This window comes from Morone saxatilis, unplaced genomic scaffold (assembly GCF_004916995.1).
Source record: "Morone saxatilis isolate NCDOM2014 unplaced genomic scaffold, NCSU_SB_2.0 Contig5, whole genome shotgun sequence".
Lineage (NCBI taxonomy): Eukaryota > Metazoa > Chordata > Actinopteri > Moronidae > Morone > Morone saxatilis.
This window is the reverse complement of record NW_023340095.1, coordinates 21,486,603-21,505,945: the sequence shown is the minus strand read 5'-3', so window position 1 is coordinate 21,505,945 and position 19,343 is coordinate 21,486,603. Positions and strand designations below refer to the sequence as shown.

The window sequence follows — 19,343 nt, the reverse complement described above, 5'->3', positions numbered from 1 at the left end:
TATAGTTGCATACCTTGTAGTAAGATCCATATATATGTGTATATATATATATATATATATATATATATACATACATGCACTAAACTGATTAACTGATGGACAGGACTCTGATATATCATTTTAGTGTAGTATACTATTAAAATAGCAGGAAATGGTTCCAGGCTTATACAGTACACAGTGTGTTAACGCCTTACAGAGAGGTTTAGAGGTAAAATATAAATGCATAAATATACAGGAGGTGCTAGTACATATAGGCTTGATACTTGATACATAGGTTTTACAAAAAGAGTGTCTGTGTGTTCAGACTAAACATGAAGCAATTTTCACTTCACTTACTGTTTTTATTTTCACATGATTCATGCAATTCTATTCTTTTCAAAAAGAGTTTAAACATCTCTGACACAGTTTAGACCAGTATGGCACAGCTATCTTTATGTCAGTGGTTAAATATGTGTGCATCTGTCCATATCTTTCTGTATTAATGTCTGTAAGCTGTCAGTCGGTCTCCCTCTATAAGTATGTATGTGTGTTCTTTACAGGCGCTGTCAGCACAAGACGACCTGGAGCGGACCAGGGAGGAGCTGAAGACAGCCATGACATCTCCGCCGGCGCCAGAGCACGACGAGCAAGATGAAACAAACGCCGAAGCGAGCGCTGAGCTGCTCAGCGAGGGTGTCACCAGCCATCGCAGCGAAGAGGAACGCATCACCGAGGCACAGAAGAACGAACGTGTCAAGAAACAGCTACAGGTAGAGCAGCAGTGCAAGCAGCACGAGTGGAGTGATGGGAAATTAAACGTGTTAGTTTTAAAGAAAACATCAAAAAGTTGCAGCGACTAAAGTAATGCACATTATCACATACTGTTGATAATCAGGCCTGAAGCCATGAGTAAAACAGAGTTTTTGTACAAATGCAGACAAAAACACACCAAAAATAATATTCAGTGTTTTGCAAAAATGGAAACAACAACTTCATCATTTTCAGTAACTAAAGGGAAGACGGGTTGTGCCACATACCGTCTGGCTGCAGTGATGCAACTTTTAACATTCCTCAAAACATGCAATCATAGAAAAAAATAAAACATGGCTCATTTTTCTCATACCATCACACACCATCCTATTCCATGAGATGTCACTGGTCCGATTTAGTCAAATATTAAAGACATGTTTCAGTTTTTAACATTTCATAAGACATAAGACACTTTATTTCTCATTGTAGGCATACAACGTAACTTAATTTCAATGTCAATATTTGCTACAACTCATTTTCAGGGTGAGACATATCTCAGATGCAATAATTATTACATTTGTATTTAAAATCTTTCATCTTCTATTCCATTAAGATTTGTTTTGTCTTAACATACAACAACAGTGTGTGTGTGTGTGTGTGTGTGTGTGTGTGTTGCTCGTCAGGTATTTTTCTTTTCAGAAAGTGTCAATTTATGCTTTAATTAATGTTAGCAAGCAAGCAATCTAGCTAAACTTGAAGAGCAGAGCAGCTTCGTGGCAGGCACCGACCGATACCAGGTCAACACTGACACTTTATTGTCACTTTATTATAAATGAATGAATGACAAATAAATGTTTTGAATGGTAGGCAATTCGAAAGTTGGGCATGGCAGATGAAATTTAGATATGTTATATATTATTTTAAATTACATTTTATAAGAATACACATTTTGAGGGCCTCCCTGGTGCCCACCACTTGACGAAAAACAGTCAGCAATGTTACTTGGTTCCAATGTTTAAATATTACAGGAGTGTTATAAAATCTTTTTACATGGTTACATACAAAATGTAACATGGTTGAATGAAATAAGAAAGCCTTTATCATCTTTTGACCAAACCACGATGATGATGTGACATGGCAAAGATAATAAATGAACAAACTTTCTAAAAAATGATACGCCATTGATCTCATCTTAGCCCAATGGTGCCCAAACTATGATGCAGTGTGTGCTATCTCTCACCCCCCCTCTGTCTGTCTCTTTCCTGTGTCCAGGCTCTGAGTTCAGAGTTGGCCGAGGCCCGGGATGATACCAAGAAAACGCAGAACGACATGCTGCATGCCGAGAACGTCAGGGCAGGCAGAGACAAGTACAAAACTCTGCGCCAGATCCGCCAGGGCAACACCAAGCAGCGCATTGATGAGTTTGAGTCCATGTGAGCCGGAAAGGGGGGACTCAACAATGAAAAGAGACAGTTAGTCTCGTTGCCATGTCAACGCCTCACTTTCCTTGTAAAGCCCAAAACCTGTTGTCACCCCTGGAACTCCTGCTTTTGTTTTCAATCCAGGAGAAAAGACCGGCTAACGGGCTTTGTAGCTTCAGCCTCGCCAAAGCTCTGCCTAGCAGCTACTTGCTTTTTAGAGCTCCGCCCCCTCACCCCAACGAAGCACACATCTTTTAATCTGTCAGAAAATAGCAAGCGACATATCCTGTCAAACATGGACTTCTCCCTTCTACAAACTGACAGTTTTAATGCTTGCATGTATGAAAATGAAACAGGGCTGTTAGAGAAATTGAGAGACTGGACAGAATTGGTTGTTATCGTGCTTTTACTCAACAAAATAAAAATGGCCATTTGTAGCTTGTTGATGTTGCCGGCACGCTTGTCCGTAAAGCTTTAATATCTGTACCCTACTTTCACTTCTTTTGTCATCAGTTGAACAATTTAAATAATTTGTTTAAAAAAAACGCCTTATTCGTCTCATTTCCTTCCTATCGTATTCATTTTTGTCATTTTGTGTTGGGGAAGTTGGCCTGTTCAGTTCTGCTGTCAGTGTCACTGTTTATGTTGCATCTGCTCTTATCTTCTTAAATGGCTGTGAGTTTGCAAATGCTCACTCTGAGAGTTGTGAGCAAACGGATATGCAAATTAAATTAACTTATTTTACATTCTTACTGTGCTGGCATTCTCCATCCACTGAGGCATTTGTTCAAATATATATTTTTCCCCACAATAAAGAATGAATTTATATTTCCAACTATGCAGCTACAGTATGATCTTAAGAGTACTGACTGAGGTAAGGACATGTCTAAACCTGATGAACAGTGTTGTTATAAAATTCTCTTAGTTAATAGACCTTTTTCAGGCAGCCATTTTGACATGAAATAGTATGGTGTAGCCAGTGACACTAATTAGGGTGTAGCAGAGCCAACATGCACAACAGCTGCACTCTGACTCTGTTTGACATAAATGGAACAGAACCTTAATTAGTATTAGGATTAGTAATTATCACCTGTGTTTGCCCTACTATTTCGTGGCAAAATGGCTGCTGTGAAAAAAGTCTTCAAAAAACGATGGTCAGATAGCAACATAGTGAAGTGTTATTATATCATTAACAAACGATCATGTGCCATCATTTTGGATTACTGATTGAACTCACACACTCACCACTGCTACCAGTTACAGCAAAGACACTTAAAAATAACAGCAGGAAAAGAACTCATTCGCTGATTATTAATGTCAGTAAAGAAAACACATTATTCGTGTAACTTTATCTGAATTTAAAAAATTCTGTAAATAAATGTTCTGTTCAAAAGTATTTATCCATAAAACGATCATCAGTTTATGCAGATTTCAATGGGGAAATGTATTTAATACAAAATAAAATGTAAAAACAAATATGTTCTAGCAACCACAAATAAATAAATCTTCAACATCTTTTAAATTCAGCAGATGTGAAAAGGTTAAACCAGATGATATAATATAGGTAAGCAGACCTTTTCAACAGCAGTCGTTTTGACATGAAATAATAGGGTAAACAGTTTGGTATGAATGATACTAAGCTTCAAATCGTGTCAAAATGGCTGCTGTGAAAAAGGCTCTTTTTGTAGTGTTTTCTTTTATCTAAATTCATCCTGCAGCAAAAGGTTTTTGCAAGTGTGGAAAGTCAATTTTTTTGTGATTTCTATTCTGATTAATTCGATATTATGTCCCATATTATGCAGATATGCAATATGTGAAACTGTCCCCTGCTGGATCTCTCTAGCTTCCTTTTAAAGTCCAGTGTGTAACATTGAGGAAGATCTATTGGCACAAATGGAATATAATGTTCATAGGTATGTTTTAGGGGAATCATTATGTTTTTGTTACCTTAAGAATGAGCTGTTTAAATCTACAGGCGCCACAGGTTGCATCCAAGGAGTCCACCATGCTGAACCACAATGTGTCTACAGTAGCCCAAAATGGACAAACCAAACACTGGTTCTAGATAGGAGCGTTCGCAGCCACTGTAGTTTGTCCTACACACTTGGAAGGTGAGAGATGCAACCATACTGCTAGATGCCACTAAATCCTACACACACTGGTCCTTTAAAGTAACACTGAAGAGCCAATGACACACATGAAAGCTTGAGTAGGGCTTTTATTGCTCACTTTTATATCACACACAAGAACAGTCAACATGTCTCATTTGGCCACAGTTTCCCTGAAGGTATGACAGGTTTGTTTTATGAGCTTTAGTTTTGGGTTTTATTGCCTAAAGCTCAGTTGAGTTGCACAGCCCTGTAGCACGAACGTCTGAAGAGAACCACTCCAAAAAGACAGGTTTTCATAAAATAAAAAAGATGTGCTAAGACACAATTAATGACATAATGTTGAAACTTGTTTATGAAAAATCATTCCAACCAATTTCATTTGAATCTCAAGTGTATTTTTCTTCTAAAAATGGATAATGTATTCGGGCTGGTATATAGAACTTTTTCAAATTCAATTTCAACTTAAAGCAATACCTTTTGTTAGTATTAAACATTATGCTCAAAAAAAGGTATTTTTAAAAGACAATTTGACTGGATTTAATCAATATACCACATGAATCAGCACAACTGTATATGACCCAGCTCAGGTCAGTCTTTTGGAATGAAACTCTTCATTTCACACTGTGAAACAGCAGCAATGATCAAACACTTTAATACCTTCTTTTTATTTTGGTTCACCTGTAACATACCACCATTGACCTGAGCAAGGGGAAACAGCGGAAAGCAACAAACAGCCTTTTACTTGGCTTTGGTCCCTGAAGAGGTGGCACTTAAATGTAGCACAAATTAAACTGTATTAAAGCACATTAGCGATAAAGGTGGGAATAAACTGTGATAAACATTGACAGTGTTGATACTTTACATATTTTTACCATTGGATAAGATAGCTGGTTTTGAGGCCATTTTAGCCAAAGCAACAAACAAAAACAATTTTATCTTTCAAGACAAAACCCACACATGAATTAATACGGGTGTGTTCAGACTTATTGGCAAGCAAATGGGCAGCACGACTGCATAACTGAACAAGAGAACAGAAGCAAGGCCACTGTGGAATACCTACTGACCACGGTGCAATACAAGAATATCACCCCTGTTCAGTTCCTATGAAACAAAGCATTGTGGGATAGCTGTGCAGTTTTGTACAACCGTGCTGTCATTACAGGTACAAACAAAATTGAAGTGCTGCTTCGCTGTGACGTACATTTCTGAATAAAGTCACAGGATACCACGGTGGCCATTTTGACAGGAGGACAAACACAGGTGTAAAAAAAATAATAATGACAACCGAATGCTAGGGTTGAGTGAGTGTTCGGCTGAAATGAGTATCCGGTATAGATAGAACTTTAAATAACTTTAAACTGTCATGGCTAACTGTAAATAGTTCTCTAATTAACACACACACTTCTGATCAACCCATATCAATTTCAGGCTTAAATTGACTTCCTGTTAGCCACACACATGTCCAGTTAAAGCCCCGCTCTTTCCGAGTACAGATACAAATACAGAAAATGTAGCTGGTTGATCAGAGACATACAGATAATGGTGTACTCGTTTGTCCATACAGAATATCATTGCATCGCTTTGGTTTTAGGGTGCTGGTGTTCACTTTTACACCGTCATGGCTAACCTTGACACCTGACTAGAACAAAGCCATCGTTAACGTTGCTAGTAACACCTGTGCCTGCTCTGTGGAAACAGCCTATACACAATGCTTGCTAACGAGCAAGCCTATTGTAACACTTCATTGCACGTCTGGTGCGTACGTTGCTAGCTAACAAACAATTACGGCTAACATTTGCCTTGGTGAAGAAACACTCAAATCCACATGAATAAAGCAAGTAAATGTGCTTGGTTCATATTTAGTCTGAACACTGTCAAGTAACATTTGTGGAGAAATATAAACAGGACAAAACATTAGCACAGTTAGCAATGCGCACATCCCCTTATTCAGCAACACTGACATCGACTACAATCTCTTCTTGCGGTTAAACATTGTGTACAATTAGAAAAATAGCTCTTTAACATGTTCATGATAATAGAAAAATATTTGTTGCCCTCATACAGTAATTAAATATCCACAGGAATGTTAACACGACACCTTCAAAGGTTTAGTTAAATTGTTGTGTCTAAACCCTGCGGCAAACAGTAGCACACAGTGCCAGCCAGGCCAGCAGGGGGAGAGAGCCTCAGTTATCGTCTCACTTACTCAGCCGTCCCATCATAGCACAAAGCCATTAGACTGTCAGAGAAAAATAATTCAGCTGACAGACTTTTTATCCATGTGATGGGACAAACAGGAATTGTAGAGTATTGTTCATGAGACGACACCTTTCAGATTATAGTACAGCCCTTGAGAAGAAAGTTTTCCAAGTAAGAGAGCTTCGAGAGGAATACAGATGAAATATTTTGGTTGTGGTTTTCGAATTAAAGGGAAAGGCGTCTGTTTGAGAGGCAGTTTTGTTTTGAAAGCTCTTTAAAACTTCCTGTCTTTTCACTGCACTCCCACTCACAGTCCACTGTTGTGTAGTGAGTCCGATTTTGAGTATGATGCGAACAATCTTCAATCTGTCTCATGACGAAGGAGAACACATCGACTTTAACCGCAGCATCATTTTAACACATTTAAACCACAGTTATTTTCAGTGTGTGCTTTTCACCATGGTTGGGCTGACTTAAACCTCTACCCTGTCTGAGGTTTCCTATTTTTTGGGCTACACAATACCATGTTTTCAGTTCACTGACAATATAAACAATAACAATAACTGTTTCCAAAAAGTGCATTGAGACTTTTCTCTTTCCTGCACTTGGAGAAAAATAAACCCCCCCCTCATTTAAATAAAGGCTAAGTACCAAAGGTGACAAAGTTTGCCACAAATACTCAAAATATTCAACTCGAAATATTTTTTGTTTAAATATTTTCATATAAAACATCATGATGATGATCTTGTTCAAAAGGTTTATAGGATACAATTTGTATCAACAAAGAGAGGTGTCAACTGACTACTAGATATTGTTATATTATTACCAGGCAAGAGTCTGAGCTTTACAAACAGTTCCTCAGATGTTAAAATAATCCCATTGGTGAGATAAAACAAGAATATTATTATTTCCTATACCAGATGCAGTTTAAAGTGCTTTACATTAAGAGAAGACAAAATACTTCAAAAGAGAAAGCAGACAAAAATAGAAAAGATGAGTATTTTGGAAAAAATACTGATATTATTACTTTAGGTCGATGGGTGTTTGTTTAAGGAATTATGAGATTTAACATATTTAATTATGATAGCAGATTAATTCAACTGAAAATTGTTGAAAACTGAAAACTTAATCTAGACTTTCAAGATTAAAGTAGTTATATCATCTTATTGCTGTCTAACGAATGTTATTAGTTTAAGTCACAAATAAATTAATGTCATTACCACTTAAATGTTTTTTATTTAAAAATTAATTTAACCAATGAGATTATTAGTGCATCTGAGAAATGTCTGTAGAACCAGAATCTATAGATGTTCCGACTGTTGCCAGTGTGCTCCTGTCTACTGCAAAAGCACGATCTCTGTGTATTTAACAGAAGGGTACAAACGAGTTATACCCTGTTTGAGGTGCCTAAACACTCCTAGTGGTGTCACCACTGACAAAGGAGACCCTGTGTCTCATGCACCACAGATATTCACACATAAAAAAGTAATAAATTAACACATATTTTAAATTAAAATTAAAATAATACCAACAATTCTCATTCCACCTAAACATTTCTGGTGACCATGCTCTCAACAGCCACCATGATATGATTTAGAATTTTGATATGGGTTAAAGAGGATAGAGGATAGAGGATAAAGGATAGAGGCTGTGTTTCTGTACTGAAAGCTGATGAACCGTAAAGTCAGCTGACAGGGCTATCCTAACAGAGGAAATACACTCTAAAGTGAACAACAGCTTGGGGGTTTTCGAATGGAGTTTTTTCAATCTTCTTTTGCGGGTGCCGACTGAGTTTCACTTCCCTGTGGGGGAAATCCACAAAATCTCACCACAGCATCTCATCCACCACCTGTGAGTATAGAAAGATCTGTTTGTTGAGCTAATTTGAGCATTAAATACAGTAGGAATGTATTTGCAATGTGGCAGTGAAATTTTACAATTAACTATATTATTTTACACAGCACACGTTGTCATGTCAGTTACTGGAAAATAGAGGCATTTCACTCAGATGGAAAGTACAAATTTGAGCTACATATACCCTGATATGATTGAAAAAAAAAGCTGAGAAGGAAACACAACAATAACAAAAAAAAGTGCCAAAAACAGAATCATTTTAAAATATGTAAATAACTTAAAATTTAACAAATAAATTAATTTCAAATGAACACTGTCACCCTTAAAACACATTAAAAGCCTCCCTAAGCATGCCAGTGTCTTGACTCACAACCAATAGCTCAAACATGCACATTAAACCCCAAGCTTTCCTGATCTTAAGTGCTGAAATAGCAGCCATGTGTATAGGAAAATATGGCAATTTGGGGGTTTCCCTTTACAAAAACAAAAATTAAAATGAATGAGACAACTTCCCTGCAATTAAGATAAGCAGTCCATTAACAGGTTAAGGAGCTTTTACATCTTGTGCTTTTGGTTAGTGTATGTCCAACCTGACTTTCTTAATTAAGATGAAGCTGTAACTTTAACGCCAGGTTTCATTCAAGAACCGTGCTGCGATTTCTCCATCAGAATCGCAGCTGCAAGCTCCTGAGCATCCATCACATGAGGGTTCCTGGTCATCACCATCCTCACCAAATCTGGAGGGAAGATGCGGCACAAGTTAACAAACACCCTCTCTCTGAGGTCCTGGTAGCGATCCAAGGCAGGTGGCTCCTGGTGCTGGGACACCGAGGGCAGGTGGCTTTTGTGGGTAGTGATGGATGGAAGGGACAGCTGAGGGAGTGGCGGAAGACTTGATGCTGAAAGGCCACGGGGTGATGAATGGACTTGCCTGCCCCAAGGAGAGTGCCAAGCCTTCTCATGGACTTCTGGAAGGCTCTGGAAGGCAAACAGGTCATAGCAAGGCTTAGGAGATTGCTGGTAATGGGGGTCCCAGTTTATCTGATGCTGTGGTTGTTGATTTAGCCCAGAGTGGTTTCTTCTGAAATTAAGAGGTGACCCTTTGTACACTTGGGGGTCCTGGAGCCCACCTTCCTGCCAAAGGGAGCCCATCACACTGCGGCCGAGGGGGGAGCTCTGAGAGTGGGAGTGAGAGGTGGATGCTTGGGGTGGACGTGGTGGACGAGTTTGGAATTCCCCTGGGAAATTGCTCAGCACTGGATGCTGAGGGTGCGGTGGGATGTAGGCTGAAGGTGGCTTGAAGGGACGTGGAGATACATGAGAGGCAACAGAAGACGGAGGGTCTTCCAAGCCAAAACCATGCTGTCTCTGCAGGGCTTGAGGAATGGAATAGCCATGAGGAGTATGCTGGCCCAGACCGGGAGGGGCATGGCTCGCAGAGTGAGCGTACTGGCCAGAGCAGTGGTGATGGTGGCGAGGATGGTGGTGGTGATGGTGGCACTTGGGGCCATCGTCCAACAAGGGGTCAGGGGAGAAAGAGTCTGAGCTGACACTGCCTTCACTGCTGCAGTCTGACGGCAGTGATCCAGCTCGCAGATCAGCTGGGAAGAAGCATTCAGGACTCTGTGGCACTACCAGACTGAGGCTAGAGTAGGCCTTTACCATGGAGCTGTAGCCCAGGTCTGGAGACTCGCATCTATGGTAAGTTTCAGCCTGGCTTGGTCCTGAGGCTCCAGCAACCCTGGAGCTGCCTCCACCAATTCCCCCAGGAGGCTCCCATCGGTCCAGACTTCCTGATGAAGGGGGCCCCCCAGGACCATGATACCCTAGAAAGCTACTGCTACAGCTACTGCTGCTGCTGCTGTTGCTTCCTCTACGTCCCTCCACTTTGGACTGGACCCGTAACCTGTCCTCCAGGAGGTCGTTGAAGGAGCTCCGAGGAGTGGGGTTTGGCTGTTTCTTTGGAGTGCTCCAGATTTGCTCGGCCTCAGCCATTCCTTCTGCTTGACCAGAACTTTGGCTCTTCGCCATCAGGGCATCTTCCAGCAGGCCTCTGGAAGCTACTGATGAAATTTTGGCACTGGCACGGAGCTCATCAGCAACGGCACGCTGTGGCTGGCTACCCCGTTCAGGGTGGTAAAACTTGCACTTGTGTCCATATGTGCACTTCTTCCCTAAATTAAGAAAAAAACAAAGCATTTCCCATCAATTTGCTGGAATGAAAACCATCCTCTCTAGCATAAAAACAAAATAGCTAAGGGATTTTTGTTCTTATTTAGACAGAAAGATGTGTTTTTAAATATTACTGCTCTCTCATAGACGTGTTTTTAAGTGCATAGTTTTTTACCATAAGGACATGGCTGCTTCCTGTGTTCAGGAATAATAGGTCTCTTCCTCAGGAAGTTCTCCAGACTGGGTCCGTGGCGTCCCAGTGGGTCATCTGGTGGCATGAACCTAAATCCACAGTTAATAGATTGAAATATTTATTAAATCCAAATTTTACAAAAGAAACTTATTGAACTTGAAATTTTCTATTTTCATCCTGTTTCACTGAGGGTTCAGTAACTCTGACAGCACAAATAGGGACTTCATCAGGGAATGTCTGCAGTGACTCACAGCAGAAGTTTATATAGAAACTCTACAGTTTGTATAAAGAAATTGTAGAGTTTCCTTACCATTAACATTTTAGGCGTATGGCACAGCAAAAGCAGCTTAAACTCACATCAGCAATATTACAATTAACAAACCAATAGGTCAATAACCAATAAGAAGAACAAAGGCTGTGACAATAGATCACTTAAGGAATACGGGACACAACCCAAAATCAGTGGAGTAGAAGTAGAGGGGTAATAAAGATCTAAAGAAGGGCAATGAGGAACTGAAAGTGTCTGGAGGAAATCCTCAGTTAATATTCCTGCAAAAATACATTATGTAAATTTTACTGGCTTGGTTTGAACATCTTTTACAAGTGTTTTTAGCAGTTGGGACACAAACTGGATGTTGTAGACAAAAGAAATAGTTCTTGGACAGAAGGTAAAGCTGGTCTATTATGTATGTTCCTATACCTCTAAAGGAATGCCACATATGTGTTTTTTATTATTTTCTAATGTGAAATATGTTGGGGAAATGCAATTTAAGGATTTGTCAATTTTCTGTAATAGAATTTCTAACAGAATTTTTCTCTTGTCTTCACACACACAACATAATTCATTCTCCTTTGGCATGGATTGCTTACTTGTCGTTTACAAAGGAGTACATCAGTAGACGCTCATCAATGAATTTCTTCCACTCTGGCTTCTCATTGGCTAGGTCACGGTAATTGTCGTTGGAAACAATGATGCCGTCTGACTCATAGGCCAGTTTGACGATGAAGCGGTCATCATAGCAAACCACACGGCGTCCCTGTACACGACGAGATGGAGTAAAGACCAGGATCTTGTCTTTCTCTAGTCGCCGTAAAATCTCCTGGTCTGAAGAAAGAGAGGGGTTACACATAAAAAAGATAAAGTTATAAATGTCCCCTTTGGTATTGAATAACTTACGAAATCCCTCCCAAATAAGAGGTCACAATATCATTTCATTGTAACTTTAACTTATCACTAAAAGCTACAGCAGCTGTTACCTGTGATGAGAGCATCAGGTCGTGACTGCTCCTTTCTCCAGGCAGGGACAAAAACAGTGATGTCACGATGACCTTGCTCCAAGAACCAATCAACAGCCAGCTGGATGCCTTGACAGGAGAACACTTCCTTATTTCCATGACTGCAAGAGGAGAAAGACAATGTTAAAGGCAGAATCAGAGATGTAAATGCAAACAAAATGGTTGCCCCACCACCACAGTTTAAAATAGGGGATTGAAAACTCATAGAATTATTTTATTTGCATAAACTGAATCAGATCCATTAGAGATCAGAGCTATTGGAGATGAAGCTGTCTATGAAGAGCATCATAATACTGACAATCAGCCAGAGGAGTAGACAGATCATACAGAACAAAAAGGGGATATGTTTAATGGGGCTAGAATCATGCCTATTATGCTTTAGTGAAGGAATCTACTCTGTTGCTCCTGCTGAAAGAAACAAACCAGCCAGCTTTTTTAAAACACCTCAGCTTAAGGCTATGGCTTGCCCTGTTCAATCCCCCATCAGATGAAACGAGATGTATTAAATTAACACCAAGTATTTTAAAACAATGCTTTTCTGTATTGTAAACAATTTTTCTTTTAGCCGTTGCACAGGTCATCACTCAGATACACTTGGCTGCTTTAAGCATGACAACACAGTTACAAACAGAAAAGCCTTTCACTAGATATGGACCTAAAATAAAAGGAATGTTGCAAGTGAAACAGTAAGGTTGAGAAGCTGGTGCGAAATAAAGACAGATCTCTTTGCTATGATCAGACGGTTGGCAACTCCAGTCTTTGATGGTAGTTTCTGGCAGCTGAAATGAAATTTGGATTAAAGTGATTGAGGCAATTAACTGACAAGGTGAAGAGGTTCATTTTGAGGAGCTCAACATCCAGCAATGCATGTTTGATAAACATGTCGAGGCATTATTCAGAGAATTGTTTCCTATTTAGTGGCTGGAATTTCAGCACAGAGGAAGCCCACATATACACTGCCAGATGGGTCAATGGAACACTTGAGGAACACTATGTGTCTGAATACATCACAGCTCAACTACCTGACCCACATACACAACCTGAACTATACAAGAAAGTCACAGAACTGGTTGCAGATTTGGATTTCCCAGTGATGAAATGAGGGAAATCATGCAGGCAAACTCAAAAAAGAGTGGTCAGTGCTCAGGAGTGCATGAGGAAGTGTTGATGCATTTTCTCGCACTTGGAGAACACAACTTTAGAAAGCACTACTTGTTTGTTTGCACCAGGTGGACCTGACAAGCTAGAGTACATACAGAGAGCAGAATCTGAAACAGAAAGGAGTGGTATGCAGCCAGGGAAGTCCCAGGGACTGCAGTGATTGCAGCTGTATACAGATCTCCTTTTGGACTGTCTTTTAGAGAAATGACATAATCCATTTTCATCTCTTTCAGGAAGTTGCACCTCTTACATGTAATGTAATTTAGCTGCAAGAATAACATAAAGTTCAGCACAAATGTCTAGAAGTCCATGATGAAGAATTGAACCTGAGATAAACGTGGCGCTCCCATATGACCTTTGCCCAGTCCTCACACAATTAAGGTTTGGACTGAACTTAATTTCGATATATCACTATGGCAACCTATTCAGCGTGGCTAACCTGATCTGGAGACTCAGGCAGACAATAATGACACTTTAAATCTCCCTTAAATTATGCAGACACAAAAATATCAGTAATCCACAAGTACTTCAAGATCAGGTAACCCAAATAGAGCTAGAGTCATGCCATTGTTCTGACAGCCCATTATTATGAAACCTCAATTGTCTGAAAAATGTCCTATCAGACCAAAAGCCCATTTGTCATACATCCTGTTATCCCAACAACAAACACCCATTGGTCCGAAGGCCTGTCCCCAGCCTGGTATAACTTATGTAGCGTATTCAACTTAGATCATGTAAGTAACCTGACGTGACTTTACTTACTTTAACCCACTGCAATTGTTTAACAATCACTATATGTTTATTATTGTTGTCGTGACGATGACAGTCACCTGACTATTCTTACTATAACATCATCTGACGTTTGCATGTCAAAATACACTAAGACACATACACAAAACAACTCCAGGGAGAGTGTGTATTTTTACATATCAAGCTGTTGGACAAATGGGCTTTCTGTCCAATGGGACATTTTTCAGACTATTATATTGGGATTTTTGAATAATGGTCTGTCAGAACAATGGGCAGTCCCCAGAGACCTACAGTCTGCATGGTACAGCCTTGGATCATTGGTTTAATGCATTAAACCAGTTTATACTTTAAAACTGTGATTAGAGAGTTTTATACAATGCCAGTGGGTGTGATCTATCTTTCCTCATTGTGTGTACAGGTACATACCTTGGAGACACTTTAATTAAAGTTCAGAGAGTAAATATTTTATAGTATGTCATATGCTCATATGGTTTCTATCTTTTAACAACAGTAGCTTAGCTGCTAACAACAGCCAGATAATAGCCACTGTTCCATTACTCTACAACATAGGATTTGTTTTTTTTGTTGGCTGAAGTGTCAGTGCCTTAATCATATAAAATGAAGCTACATTTATGAGCAAGTAAAAAGGCAGAAGAGCATAAACCTGCTGTTTCTGAAAGCTTCTCATCCTTACCTCATGGCTACGTTGCTCCCATCCACCACAACAGGCCGAAGGTTTTCTTTGTCCTCCAGCAGCTGGGACGGACACAGGAGCCGACAGGAGTCCAGAGAGGAGTTGGAAGATGAGGATGAGGACGAGCAGGCCAAAGAGGATGACAAAGAGGAGGAGGGAAAGTGGGAGACAGTCAAATCTCCTTGCTGCTCCATCTCTGTCTTGGTTCCCAGTTTGACCAGCTCACCTAGGATATCGTTGATGAGTGCATCTGGGCCCAGTTTCCTCAACACTAGCAGCACCAGCTCCTCAGAGTAACCCAGTTTGAGAGCAAACTCCACCTTGGTGCGGTAGTCGGTGACGGGGTCAGATGTTTCTGGCTTGACTGTCTGACAGACTGAGGAAGACTCTTGGTGGTGATCATGCTGAGGGTTTTGAGATTTAGAACCAGACCCATTATGGAGCCGTTCATCATCACTGTCTGAGACAGCACTCTCCTCAGAGAAGTTACTGCAACTACTACTGCTGCTGTAGCTTGAATGAGTATTAAAACTAGTGCCACTACTACCAATATTATTGCTGCTATTACTCGGGGTACCAGCTCTGACCTGTAAGACCCCTATATTCCCAGCACCCGTCACAGTGCTCAAGCAAGCCTGCCGCTCAGCACCTTCCACATGGAGGTAGTCCAGATCCAGCCCCAGACTGAGGATGTGGCCTGTTCCATCCTGCAGATGGTCCTTCACGCCCATGAAGCCGTCTCATACATCCAGCTCCGTGCCCTCCGTGACCTCCCGGGCACCTGACAGACCCCACTGTTACTGCTGATAGTTAACAGCTCACTGACTGCTCCTGGGAGTGAAGCTTGAGGAAGACATAAGAATCGACCGGTTAAATTGAGGATTGCATGAGAGTGATAGTATGCAGATTGTTCTGAGTCTAAAATATGAAGGAATGAGTCAGTTCTAGAAGGTCTATTAATTTAGATACAGACACAGATCAATTAATGATTTTCATTATATATTAAAAACTACTTTATGGCCCCATGTGATCTATATCTGGATATCTTACCCGAAAAAACAAATTCATTTAAGGTATACATTTATATATATTTATATAAATCTAAATCTTAAGGTGGTATGGCTCACAGTGTGATCAGATCTCAGCCAGGTGTGAAAGCATTCACAACAGTTTGGCCACATCTAGAAACCTAGAGGCAACCTCTTCACCAGTGAAGGAAAAGTAAGTAGAGACCTACTAACATCACTTCCTTTGACCTAGGATGTGCTATAAAAAGTCTGAAAGCTCCCACCGACCTAATTCACATATTGGGATTAGAACTTCAACAATTACTCAAATAACGTTGTCAACAATAGTTGTCAACTATTTAATTAATCACCAACTATTATTTTTATTCATTTTTCAAGAAAAAATGTCCAAAGCCTCTGATTTCATTTTCTCAAATGTAAATATTTTACAGTTTCTTTAGTCCTCTCTGACAGTCAACTGAATGTCTTTGGGTTGTGGACAAAAGACATTTGAGGATGTCACCTTGGGCGTATGGAGACATTTAATAGACCGAACAACAAATTCATCAATAATGAAAATAATTATTAGTTGCAGCCCTCAATGAGATCTCAACACAGAACTGAGGAATGCTTATTAATACCAGGTCTTAAATGCAAGGTCTCATGATGACGCTAAAACTAAACTTTGGCAGGAGTAACGCTCTAATAACTTTAATGGAACGCAACAGGCTTATAAGGTGAAGTTAAAAACTGTAACCTCCCTGACCTGCCCTTCCATTTGCATTTTAGCAGTGAGAAATACTGTTTAAATGTCAAAGAAACATCAATTACGCTAGAGGCAAATACCAGACATCTGAGCTGAGAATAAAGTTCAATTGATGCCAAACCACTTAACCGACACGTACATGATAACTGTACACCACGGCCAAGAATCACACCTTTTAACATGCAGGATCAGCCAAGGAATAACACAGCTGCCAAGAATATTATCTCCACACAGGGCTGGGTGATCTTGACAAAATCTTTTTATTTTTCTCAGAAATAAGGATAATTTATGATTGTAAGTTCTTAATTTCTTTCTTCACAAACAAAATAAACAACAAAATTCTAACATACACTGGTATTTTATTTATACACAATTTGCTTTGTATTCTTTAAATAGACAGACACGAAGAGCTGTGTGAGAATTACACAACATCATCATCATATGCAAAGCTGTCATTACTGACATCTTTGTAGCTTTGTAGCTTGTCTGACTTGAGATTGACACGCAGACTCACTGCAAGAATTTACATTCAAGGATGGTCCTGGCGTTTTGTTGCTCATTTTAAATATGGTTGAAGAGAAGGTCATAGCAGAATTTGAGGATATAGTTACTCTTGTAATTGTAACTGACAGAGTGCTTTAAAGTTATAGTAATTCAGTTGCGTATTTTAAAGTGCTATTTTTAAAGTTCAAACTTGAAACTTTTCCCTTTAAACCTGCATTCTATTCACACTGGGTAAGAGCCATCTGACCACTGCGCACATGACTTGTAACAAACTAAGGCCCTGTCCACACGAATACGCGGCCTCACCCAATACGATGCTTTGTTTCCGAAAAATGATTCTCGTAAAACAACGCGCGTCGTTTCCAGAAGTATCTGCGTACCAGCCACGGATTTCCTCGGAAACGACCAAAACGCTGTTAGGTACATATTGCCAGGCCTGTTGTGGCACTGGTGACGGGCGCACAGCCAATACACTAAAACTGTAAAATATATACTTATGACAAAAACGTACTCGTGTGGACGGCCCTAAAACTTGCAACAACAAAAAAACAAATGGCCTGGTCCTTTAAAATTTTACTAAGGGATCATTATTGTAGTTTGTTTATTTAATTTTTACAGCATTTAAAGTTGTGCCATACAAATTCACATTCTCAAAATAAAATTCATATTGAAATCATGAAATTCAATGAAATTCTTCCAAAGATCAAAACATAAGTAAATAAGCACCTAACACTGTTGTCCTGGCTGGCAGGATTTATGAGCCCTTCATACCCCTATGGTAGAAAAAAACCTCTAACAGTCCTCAAAGCCTCTTTTTCTTCTGTGGGGGTCCATGCATTGGTTGAAACAAAGAAGGATCTGTTGTGATGTGGCATTTCTTAGTGACCCCTTTAAAACAACGTGTGTTCCTTTGCTCCCACATCTCTACTGTATCAAGGACACACGTACATTAAAACACACACATAAGTGCATAATAACTAGGCCTATACTTTATTATTTTTACTGTATTATTCTTTATTTTTGGCTCTAGTTCAGCCTTTGTCTTTGTTTGATGCATGAGAGAAACCTCAGCACAACATCAGAGCTTTTGTTCATTGTGTTGCAGATTATCAAAAATGTGAACAATGGGAAGGTCATTCTTCCAGTTGCATCTACTTGCCTTTTTGTTCAGTGCAAAAACACATTCTTCAACATGGGTTGTGCACAAAGGAATTGAGAGTGAAAGATGAGTGAACTGAATTCAACACAGCACCTGTGATCACTGGTATGATGTGGACAGAGCTTGGGTTGCTTCACACCACAAACAAACAGTGTCAGTGTATTTGTGTGTAGGGTTGTTTATCTGTGGAAATACCCATGAAGGGTACTTCCAAAGTATCAAACTGCTCCCAGGTTGGTCAAAAAATGAATGAAAAGTTATTTACAGCTTTGGTCCGTTTCTTTAATCTTTCAAAACCTTTCAATGGAAGCATTATCCTGTATGGTGTCTGTCAAATAAAAACATCTCATTCTCTATTACGCTGCTCTGGACAAAGTGCATCTTAGATTTGGTTTCACTGCTGTCTGCATAGTAAACCGTCCCAACATTTGCCGAAACCTAACTTTAATCTGACGCAGCAGTGTAAAGCCTCCAAAAAGACAAAACAAAAACATATAAATGAAACAGCATATATATATTGGTAGAAATGGAATATAATATCCATAGGTATGTCTTCATTAGTGTATTATCACCTCAAAATAAGAATCTTTGTGTTTTTGTTACAACAGATTCCGCACCATGGAAGGCCAAACCAAACAATGGCTCTATTTAGGGCCTTTTTGTATTTTTTACGAGCTTCGTCGCCACCATAGTTTTGGATTAAAACACGTGTAGGAGAATTTTTTCCAAAATATTGAGAGTTGCTAGTTCTCTCAATGCACTCTTTACTTGATGCATGAAGTGAAGAGACTTGATTCACCACACCAGGTCTGTAATTTCTTCAGATAACTAGAAACTATTTTGGAAGCATTTCTCCTACACACACCAATGAATATTATATCTGATCAAGGTTGTAGCAGTGAAACCCCTGAGTTTCATGAATTTAGCAAGGGTGTTTTTATATTGCTTAAGACGTTTGTCTTGCTCCTTTTTTAAAATGTATATAGTCTTTCTTTTAATTAAGAATAACATAGGGTGTGAACATGAAATGGCTTTGAATAAGTTCATTTTATTTCAGCATTTAAAAAGGATTCTCTGCATACTACTTTTTGTCAGCCATTACCAAATGACTTTAAAGAGTTCATTTCAGACATTTTTGCCCTGTATGACTTGTATGCATGCGTATGTGTGTGTTATATTTTAGCAACACTTGTAATGCGGAGTCTCTTGGATCTCAGGCTAAAGCACCGGAAAGCAGGGGCCTCTTAATGTCCCGACCCCGACGTCTAAGCTGCTGCGCCACTGTTTGTCACCCTGAATGCCACAAGAGAGCTGGAATAATTTAGTC

At 39.6% G+C, this 19,343-nt stretch overlaps 2 protein-coding genes across 2 annotated transcripts in view; one reads left to right on the top strand and one right to left on the bottom strand.

Annotated features, from left to right (window-relative positions):
- LOC118338910 (radixin) overlaps window positions 1–2,898 on the top strand; it is a gene marked incomplete in the record, with an annotated part of 39,260 nt that extends 36,362 nt beyond the window's left edge. Inside the window, 2 exon segments of the mRNA XM_035676369.1 lie at window positions 540–749; window positions 2,002–2,898. Coding sequence (XP_035532262.1) covers window positions 540–749; window positions 2,002–2,166 — 375 coding nt within the window.
- Window positions 2,899–8,644: 5,746 nt separating this feature from the next.
- Window positions 8,645–19,343, bottom strand: part of LOC118339216 (probable ribonuclease ZC3H12C) — a 13,574-nt gene continuing 2,875 nt past the window's right edge. The window contains exons 2-6 of the mRNA XM_035676782.1: window positions 14,581–15,423; window positions 11,937–12,076; window positions 11,550–11,784; window positions 10,662–10,768; window positions 8,645–10,488 (exon numbers count right to left, since the gene is read on the bottom strand). Coding sequence (XP_035532675.1) covers window positions 8,954–10,488; window positions 10,662–10,768; window positions 11,550–11,784; window positions 11,937–12,076; window positions 14,581–15,311 — 2,748 coding nt within the window. The 5' untranslated portion in view covers window positions 15,312–15,423 and the 3' untranslated portion in view covers window positions 8,645–8,953. The remainder of the gene's footprint in view (window positions 10,489–10,661; window positions 10,769–11,549; window positions 11,785–11,936; window positions 12,077–14,580; window positions 15,424–19,343) is intronic.